This window comes from Lupinus angustifolius, unplaced genomic scaffold (assembly GCF_001865875.1).
Source record: "Lupinus angustifolius cultivar Tanjil unplaced genomic scaffold, LupAngTanjil_v1.0 Scaffold_9_174, whole genome shotgun sequence".
Lineage (NCBI taxonomy): Eukaryota > Viridiplantae > Streptophyta > Magnoliopsida > Fabales > Fabaceae > Lupinus > Lupinus angustifolius.
Genome location: NW_017718271.1, coordinates 1 through 10,662, shown reverse-complemented (window position 1 = coordinate 10,662; position 10,662 = coordinate 1). Strand labels below are relative to the sequence as shown.

Below are 10,662 nucleotides of genomic sequence, written 5' to 3'. Positions count from 1 at the left end.
TCTCTCTCTTTACTGTTTTTAATCGATTATTTGGTATAGTGGATTTAATTGATACATTATGTTCTTATGCTATACTGAATGATACTCTGATATAATTCTTGTAAGCTCTGTTATTCGTTCCATTATCGGTTAACTGTTGTGCAATTAATCGTTTATGTATTAGCTTACTGTTTTCTGTTTAATCGATTAAAACTGTTGCGTTAATCGATTATCCCTGTTCTGTTAATCGATTAAGTTTGTTCTGTTAATCGATTATCTTCATCCTGTAATCGATTAATTAGGGGTGATTCAGCATTAAGTGTTGAGTTTCGAAAAACGCCTATTCTAACCGTTACACCTATTCAACCCCCCTTCTAGGTGTATTGTAACCACTGATACCTAACAGGTACGTCGTCTTCTTTACCTCACAAATACTTGCCCTGATATCACCTTCGTTGTTCAGCAACTTATCCAGTTTATGGCCACTCCTACCACCCTTTATTACAAAGCTTTAACTCGAATACTCAAGTATATTAAAGGTACCCCTGGCAAAGGTTTATTCTACTCTTCTTCTTCTCATCTTCATCTAAAAGGTTTTAGTGACTCAGATTAGGTTAAGTGTCTAGATACGAGGTGTTCAAATTCAGGTTGTATGTTCTTAGGCATGTCATTAGTTTCTTGGAAATCCATGAAACAAAACACTATTTCACGTTCTTCTTCTGAGGTCGAATATAGAGCTCTTGCTTTTGCCTCTTGCGAAATCCAGTGGCTTCATTATTTGCTCACTACTTTTATGGTTTCCTTCAAATAGCCTGTTGTATTTTATTGTGATAGCCAATCTGCTAGGTACATCGTTACTAACTCTGTTTTTCATGAACGTACTAAACATCTTGATGTTGATTACCATATTACTCATGAATGCTTGAAGAAAAACCTCTTTATTTTAGTGCCTATTTCTTCTCAAGAACAAGTTGTTGACTTATTTACAAAAGCTTTGGATTTAAAGCTCTTTAGTTATATGCTTTCCAAGCTGGGAATGCAAAATATACACTCTCCAACTTGAGTAGGGGGGGTATTACATGTTATGAGATTTATCAATGTATTGGGTCATTGGGCTATGCTTATTATATATAAAGCCCATTTACCTTTATAGCTTTCTATTTTAATAAGTAGTTATGTTAGGTAGTTCTATAAAGTTAGTTATTTCCCTTTTAGTTTCCTATTCTATATAAGGTAGGTCTTATTAGTTAATCATCATCAATTCATTCATATATAACATCAATCAATAAAGAGTATATTCATCTTCTTCTTCTTTATGCTTTTGATACACAATATAAAGTGAGTGTATCTCTTTTTAACGAAAGAGCTATTCATGATAATGTAACACTCCTATGAAGTTATCAGAAGTATATGAGATTGATACAGTGTGAAAGGATGTTGATACTTGGAGAAATATATGGGAGTAAGGTTTTAAATCTGAGTCCATGATATATATTAATGTTTTTTGCACATATTGAAACCGTATCGCAGTTGTAATTGTGGTCATATCGGTCGTAGTTGCTCGTAATTATCTGAAACGTTGAGATTTATGGAATTTTTGAAATTGCAACAGTAGATGCTATTTAAACCATAAGGTAAATGGAATCATTGATGAAGGAATGAAGTACCTAGCCATCATAAAGTATAAAAACTCTACCTGAAATAAGGTTTCTTTGTCCTTAGATCTACAGATAGGGCGACATGGTCGTATCTAGCCAATACATTTTTACTTCATACATTCACATTTATAGTTGCCATTGTCTCACTTTGCATAAATGACTACACTTGCATTTCAAATTAACATAGCCATCCATGTAGGTGCTACTTCCTGAGAGAAACATGCACAATTAGTTGAGATTTGGAAAGACAATCCTAAGTGTATATTACAAGGGGAATATATCTACTATTCCATTATTTTGTGTAATTCCAAGTGTCAGAAGAAGATATAATTGACCAGAAAAATATTTAATAATTATAATTTTAACATAAATAATTTCTTTCAATCAGAGTTGATGATACATGGAATGATACAGAAAGTGGAACAACAAATATACTCCCATTTTACAAGGAGGATTAGTTAATAGTTCATTTTGACAAAGTCAAACAATATATGAATTGGTTTATTAATAACTCTAGGCCTTATTTTATCATTTGATACACAAGATCGACATAACCCATTTGTTACCCATTCTTCCCATGTAGACAATTTACACACCACAAACTCCCACTTCCCTAGCTTTCACACCTCAAGCGCAAGAGTGTACTACACGAGTGAGACTCCTCTCCATTAATGGAGAGAAAAGTCATATGTAAAAGTAAAGAAAATGTAATACTTAATGACATTTAGATTTCTTTTATTTAAAATGATATTATATTTATACCTTTAAAATATAAAAAATAAAGTCACTTGTGTCTCCATTACTTGAGAGGATTCTCACTCGTACCACACAGTTTGACAAAATTCATCCTACAATCATGTCATTTGGATGTACTCCTACCCTCAATGAAACATTGAGAATCATCTTGACAATCACCGACACTCATTTGATATAAGTCGAAGTTATTTTTATAGCAAGTTGTTTGGAATAAATAATGCAAATACATATTATCACAATCTATCCTCATATCTCCACGCACATAATGTTACTTTTACATCACACATCAATAACTTTCCCTTTGAATAGTCACTTCAATCACCATTTCCACATATTAGCACTATTTCAATCGACAACTTTATGAGGGGATAGTCAAATCAACTTTCTAAGTTTGATTTAAGTTAGGCTACATTGGATGAAAATTTACATATGCAACAATCAAATGAATAATAGAGCAAAGGGTACCTTAACATGCACCCTCCTTGGTGTGAGATTGATCATCTCTTAGGAAACAAAATCAATTTAGTTTTAAATTAAAAATTGCTATATTGTTAAAAACAACACCTTAAAAACACCATAAACAACATGCCAAAAATAATCTTAAACCTTAAAAAACCACAACTTAAAAAAAGCCGATGTTGAGAACTTGGTTTGGGCCAAACTGATTTCCCAACTAGCCCTATATAATGCGGATTTTAATAATTTTGGAAGAGGGGTGGAAATATGTCATTATATTTCAGCTATATTCAAATAAAAGCTTTGATTGAAAATCACGAAGAGTGGAAAAAACTTTCAAACCCGTGCTGCTTGTAATACATTCCCTTTGCTCCTTTTATCCACCCATTTGCATAATTGTTTTCCTTCTTATTTATCTTGTTTTGATGTTTAAGACAGTATTAATCTATTTTCCAAGTTTACTTTTACTTATTTTACATAAGTAATGAAAAGAAAATAATAATTGTATGAAAATACAAGACATATTGTAAAAACATAATAAACTTGATGCAAATCAACCCATTATTTTGTTAGAGGGCATATTTCCTGTACCGAGACAAATAAATCTTTGACAGAGAGAGAAAGAGATATGGAAATGAAGAGTGAAGTGAATATGAGAAATGGCAGAACATTATGGGGCGACAACTATTTCATTTCTCTCCTCAAAAGGGGAGCAAAGTATGCAAAAAGGTTATGGGATGGCACAATAACTATCACACGCGTGTTTGATAATGTAAAACCCAAGAGTACCTTACCTACATATATAGACTCAGAGAAAGAATGTGCTACCTAACAACATGCATGCTTGCCTGCTCCACCATTGGTTGTGTGATTCTCAATGTCTAGGTCTAATTCTATATTCACACCACCTTTTCTTATTGTGAGAAATCAACACTCAATTTTGATCATACAAATAAGTAAAATTAAAATTTACTAAATGGTAACATGTTAACTTATATATATATATATATTCTAATATTAATTAACATGATTCAATCTTCAATATTCATTACTATCATTTCTACTATGTGTCGTATGTATTAATATTATAAAACCTAAGTCATATATCAAATAGAAAGAGATTTCTTATTAAGTTTAACTAATTAAACTATTTGATTAGAACAAATCATGCCATATATAATTAATAATCATATATAAATATATAATTATATATAAATGTATAATTATATAAGAGGAGAGATTCACTTACTCTGAAAGTAAAATTTTAAATTTACTTTTTATCCTAACCATCAATTCTATGGATATCTAATGATTTAAATCTACTTACTAGTTCAAACCATTAGATTTTCCTAGAATTGATAGCTAGGATGAGGAATAAATTTTAAAAATTTACTCTTACAGTAAGTAAGTGGATCCCTTCCCATTTTATAATTAGTAATTATATATACTTATGGAGTAATATACTTTTGGAACAGAATAAAGCAAAACATTTAAATAATGTTACATTTTTTAACTTTAAATGGACTTTTAGGTTCAATTTAAGAAATATTCTGTATTAACCATGTTTAATATAGTCAAATCTAAATTTTCATTGTCTAAAATGATCAAACCTCTCATTTAATTAAAATTGTAAATCATGAACATTTATAAGTTCGGTCACTAATTAGGCTAGTTAAACCGCCCAACTCGGCTTGATCCGGTTCTAATAACATTTGTAAGGTATGTAAAGTTACTGACATAAATGTGTTGAGAACCTCACAAGGATTGTAGATTTGTAGCACATATTTGGACGTTGTTTACATTTGTTAAAGATCAGAAAATATGTTTCTTAAACATCATCCTTAAAAAATGTTTCTTTATCGTCAAATCAATTAGAAGTTTTCCGTTTGAATCTTTAAAAATGTATTCATGATTAAATATTCACGTTTCGTGGAAATAATAAATTATATGATACATATAAGAATATTTTAGTTTGTGAGATGTTTACAATTTGAGTCGGTAACATTCCAAATATATTAAACAAAGTCTCAGGTTTAAGTGGTATATGCTTGATTTTCCTTAAGTAAGGTTTTAGGTTTGAGTCTTGTGGATAGAAAAAATGTCTCCTAAGAGAGTTAGCTCCACGTACCTATGGATATTCCCGACGGGCAGGATTGTCTCAAGTGTGAGGATACCTATGGGAAACCAAAAAATATGAGAGAATTAAAGGATATATGACCTAGACTAAAAGTAAACATACTTTATTTTGTTCCCTTGTTTTCTTAAATTATTCTATAAATATCTATAAAAAATTTAAAGCGTTTAATCATAATCCTTATTATATACTCTCACATACACATGTGTTTAAATATGATTTTGGTTTAGGCATTGTTTTAATTGTTTTTAGTTTTTATCCTATACTTTTAGTCACTTTGATTTAATCTTTATCTTAACTTGAATGGAATATGCTAATAACATGATGGACTAAATACTTAAAATATAAAAACTAAAATGAATGCACTTTTTTGTCGTGTTCTTTCAAGGGTTTACTCTTTGCATGTTACTATTTTCTATCAAACAATGGCTAAAATTAACACAAAAATCATATATAACTTATTAAAAATAATATTTAAGCATACCCAAACATCTAGAAAGAATAGAAGGAATGAATCCATGGGGGAGTATTTGGATACAAACAAAATGGAATAGGGAGAGGAGACAGTACTGACATTTAAGCACAACAACACTGCAAGTGGAGCCAAAAGAAATGTGTTGGTTCATCAGAATCTGACACAATGATTCCCACACTTGTTGAATGTTGAGTCCAACACTCTTCACGATAAAGCCTCTTCCCTCTTGCCATTTTTAATCCATGTTTTTCTCAACCCATTCTTAATTCTTTACCAATTTCTGTATATAAGGAAACCAGCTAGACCCAAGAATGTGTGACTATAAGGTATATTTGAATTTAGACTAATAAAAATATTTCATCCTTAGTAAAGTTGGCTATATAGATTAAACTGCAATTTCTCATAAACCAAATATTTACAACAATGATTTCCATGTAATAAAGTATACCTGTTAATGTTTTTTTTTAAAAAAAAATAGTTGTCTCTATCTCTAACTAATTTATTTATTAAATCAATGATTGTGAACCAATTTAAATAATTATTTTTCATTAAATTTATATAATTTTAATTTATTAGTCTATCTTAATTTAATTAGGTTTTATTTTGTATTCCCATCCATCCATCAAAGCATGCTTAGACACGTAACACTTATTTGACTCTTTACTGCTCCCACTCCAATACTATAAAGTATTGCATATCCTAAACACCTTAACAAATAATGCCCCCATCATTTATCAATTTAATCTATTATATAATATATGACCATATCCTTTATGTATTTGTCTATACTCTATATGATATTCCAATATGCATGAACTTTGCATTATGAAATTATAAGGTGGGTAAGTGGTAATAGTAGAAGATTTAGGAAATGGAATGATAAAGAAGTCGATGATTCAAATCCTACAATCACAAAATACTAACATTTTTATATAAAAAATATATGAACTTTATATTAGTGTTAGCTCTTGAACTTACACTAAATACAAATGTAAGACTAGGATGGTATGTAATAACCTGCACAGGAGTTATATGATGAGCATTTAAATAGATGATTTTGAAATTAGGCTTAGTATTTCACTGAAGATAATGCATATTTTTTTTGTAATCCAAAATATTACCATATTGTTGAAGATTTTGGTTGTTTTCAAGAATATTAATGCTGGATGTATGATACAAATAGAAGACAAACCAAAGTAAACTATACCTCTACCAAACATGTCAGAAAATATAGTGAGAAAACAACGTCAATTGATTTTTTATAAGCCAAATTTATTAAGAAAATAGTACAAGAAGTACAGGCCCTTAAGAAAGGAGTACAATGAGTATTAGAAGATTACCTAAATTGTTGAATACACCGCAAAGTCAAAATATGTCAAAAGAGAACAAGAGAATACATGTGAGTAATACTTAGTAAGAGAGAAAGTCACATTATATTAAAAAAAGATTAGTTCTCATTTGAAGAGTAAAAGAATACCTTATCAATAACCAGAAAAACATATACTAATTATTTTTCTCTTTATTTGTTAACTATATATAACAATTTTTTAAAATTATTTTGATTGTTGTTACATTGATTCATCATAGTTGTAATCATGGTGTTGTTACATAGACTTCTCAAACCGTAATATTATGACTATAAAGTGTAATTTAAAACATTAATATGTAACATGACAATATGAAAACAATTATTCTTAAATTTATAAAAATGCTGAAGATTTTTTGTGTTTATTGCTCTAACTAGTATTTTGAATTTGACACTACTAATGAACATAATTTAAGTGTGTTCAAAATTCAACCTATCCTAATAACTCATTACCTAAGGTGGGTTTAAATTTCATAAACTAGACTTATATTTTTGGCTAGGGTTCATGTGGCACTTCCAATTGTTACAATCCTAACTAGTGTTTATAATAATTTAAAGAAAAAAAATTATAATTTGTTTTGAAAAATCTAATCACTCATTTTTGAGCTAATATGAGTTGCTATCTGAGTTGGCAGTACTAAATTAGGTGACGGGGTGAGCTTTGATTATTCCAAAATCTAAAGAAAATGTGTTTGTGCAAATCTGTCCCTCAAATAAAGTAGTAATATAAAATTGTAAATCAATTGGAAATAAAATATAATTTCAAAAAGGAAGAGAAACAAGGAATGGAGATGGAGAAGAATAAAGTATATACATGAACATACTATTTTGATAAAATAAAAGAAGTCATTTAGATTTTAAATATTGGTTTCAAAAATTTCAAAAACCTTGCAATTTTAGACAATAGTGAACACTCGGGTCGATGTGGCTAATATTACGGTCACAATGTTATTTCGACGGCTTACAAAACCTTAATATATAAGCATTCATCGTAGCCACATGTCCATTTTTAAAACCTTGAAATGATTATAGTGATATTTTCCTCCTTTATCTTTCTTCCGCTCTATATTATATTTAAAGAATTAAAGTTGAGTGATGAGGAATCTATGTCTTTAAACACTCCCATACAAAATGAGCTTCAACTTTACGACTTAGAAAATGATTTTTCAACACAAATAGTTTAGCATCTTAACAAACAATAAGGAGCATACAAATCGTGTATGTTAATGGTTAATATTACAGTCACAATATTATTTCAACGACTTGCAAAACTTTAATATATAAGCATTCATCACAACCACATGCCCATGTTTAAAACCTTGAAATGATTATGGTCATATTTTCCTCCTTTATCTTTCTTCGACTCTATATTATATTTAAAGAATTAAAGTTGAATGATGAAGAATTTATGTCTTCCAAACACTCCGAGACAAAATGAGCTTCAGCTTTACGACCTTGAAAAGGAGTTTTCAACAAAAATAATTTAGCATCTTAACAAAAATAATTTAGCATACAAATAGTGTATGTTAATGGTTTTACATAAAAATAAATTTATTTCTCTAACTAATTTATTCGTTGAAGGAATTAAAACTGAAGCTATGTTAACAGAATTACCTCTTCTCTTCTTATTTTCATTAATTCAAAAGGAAAAACCAAAGCCTCAATATAAAGGACTTCGGATAAGAAGGAACTAACAAACTTAACTAACTAGATAATCGATTATGTAAAGAATAATCGATTATCGAATGAATAACTGAATTTAATAAACTGAAATAACTAACTCGATAATCGATTATATAAAGCATAATCGATTATCGAATGATGTTCTTCACTTTCTTAAAATAACCCCCCCCCTCTTGCTTAACAAGAACTTAAAAGGATATAAATCCAAAGCCTTCGTGAGAATGTCTACTATCGGAATTGTTGATGCTATAAGAAGAAGATGAAACAGTTTGGATTGAAGTCTCTCTCTCACAATGTGGCAATCAATGTCAATACGTTTTGTCCTCTCGTGGAATACTGAATTTGTTGCAATATGCATAGCTGACTCATTATCACAGTAAAGAAGTGCAGGCTTGATGTAGTTTATCTTGAAGTTCTCTAGTAGATAAGTAAGCCATTATATTTCACAAGAGGTTGTAGCCAATGCACGATACTCTGCTTCTGAAGATGAACGAGCCATTGTTGTATGTTTCTTGGATTTCCATTAGATCAATGAATTTCCCAAGAAAACACAGCATCCTGTTTTGGACTTCCTTGAATCAATGCAAACTGCCCAATCCGAATCATTGGATGCCTTTAGCTTCAGAGGAGACATAGAAGAATAGAAAATCCTTTGGCCTGGAATTCCTTTGATGTATCTAAGAACCTGAGTTAAGGCTTTGTAATGTGTAATAGTAGGTTGTGCCATAAATTGGCTAAGTTGTTGGACAAAATAACTAATATCATGCCTAGTATTAGTTAAGTAAAGTAATCTGCCTACCAATCTTCTATATAAAGAAGGATCTTCAAAACAAGTAGTGTTATCTTGGTGTAACCTTGTGGTTTTTACCATAGGACTTGGAACTAGTTTAGCTACTAGAAAACCAGTATCAGAAAGGATATCAAGGGCATACTTCCTCTGGTAGAGGGTTATGCCTGATTTGGACCTGGCTACTTCTAATCCTAGAAAGTACTTCAATTTACCTAGGTCCTTTATCTTAAATTGCTTATCAAGATGCTGCTTAACCAACATAATTTCATGCATATCATTACCTGACAACACTAAATCATCCACATATATAAGAAGGGCAGTAAAGTATTGATTTCTGTTCTTAGTAAACAAAGAATGGTCATGACTAGATTGCGTATAGCCTAGTTGTTTTAAGGAGTTTGATAGCTTATTATACCATTGCCTACCAGCCCGTTTCAGTCCATAAAAGGGACTTATGAAGTTTACAAACCTTATTTGGCTCAGTGCAAATAACACCCTGAGGAACATCCATGTAAACATCTTCATTGAGGTCACCATGCAAAAAGGCATTACTTACATCTAATTGATGTATTAGCCAACCTTGTGAGGCAACTATGGATAGGAGCAGCCTAACAATGTTAGAGATAAGGCACGGTATCTCACAATAGTACCATCAGACTTCTATTTTATCTTGTAAACCCACTTGGACCCTATGGAAACTATATCAGGTGGGAGATCTATAAGACTACGATTGCAACTAAGAAGGGGATGAGTGAATTAGTTGACTTAAAAAATTATGGCCACTTTTTCTGCAATATCAAGAGTTAAGAGCAGCGGAAATAATTTGCAGAAAATAACAAGTAAATAATTGAAGAAATAAAGAGAGAAGAAATACACCAGAATTTTATACTGGTTCACCTTCTTGTCCACCGAAGGGTACGTCTAGTACTCTTGCAGCACAAGAGATTTTCCACTAAATATTATAAGTTGTAATTACAATATCACACCCTGAGACTTCTATGTACCTTACGCACTCACTAATACTTATTATCTTGGAAAACACATTTCCAAGTAACTATATCCCCTTTCTTATCACACCCCATGAAATAAAGTATTTACAATGAATGAAGAATTACAACAATGGCTTGGATTGCCTTTACAAGTATGAAATTTAATATCACTTGCAATCCAATAACTCTCTTATATACTAAGTAATATTGCTCAATAGGTTTGTAAAACTTTGAAACAATTACTTCAAGTAACTTAGAAAAATTCTCTTTTGAAAGTTTAAGAACTGAGTGCAAAAGTGCAGAAAAATAGTGAGAGAATTTTTCAGAATCGTGTGAGAGTTGTATGAAAGTTGTGTGTTGTGATTATTAGTTTTAA

At 30.5% G+C, this 10,662-nt stretch overlaps 1 protein-coding gene across 1 annotated transcript; it reads right to left on the bottom strand.

Moving 5' to 3' along the window:
* Window positions 1–9,030: 9,030 nt before the first annotated feature.
* On the bottom strand, window positions 9,031–9,846 carry LOC109337710 (uncharacterized mitochondrial protein AtMg00810-like). The gene has a single exon (XM_019574746.1). The coding sequence runs from the start codon at window positions 9,844–9,846 to the stop codon at window positions 9,031–9,033; it is 816 nt and encodes a 271-aa protein (XP_019430291.1).
* Window positions 9,847–10,662: the final 816 nt, after the last annotated feature.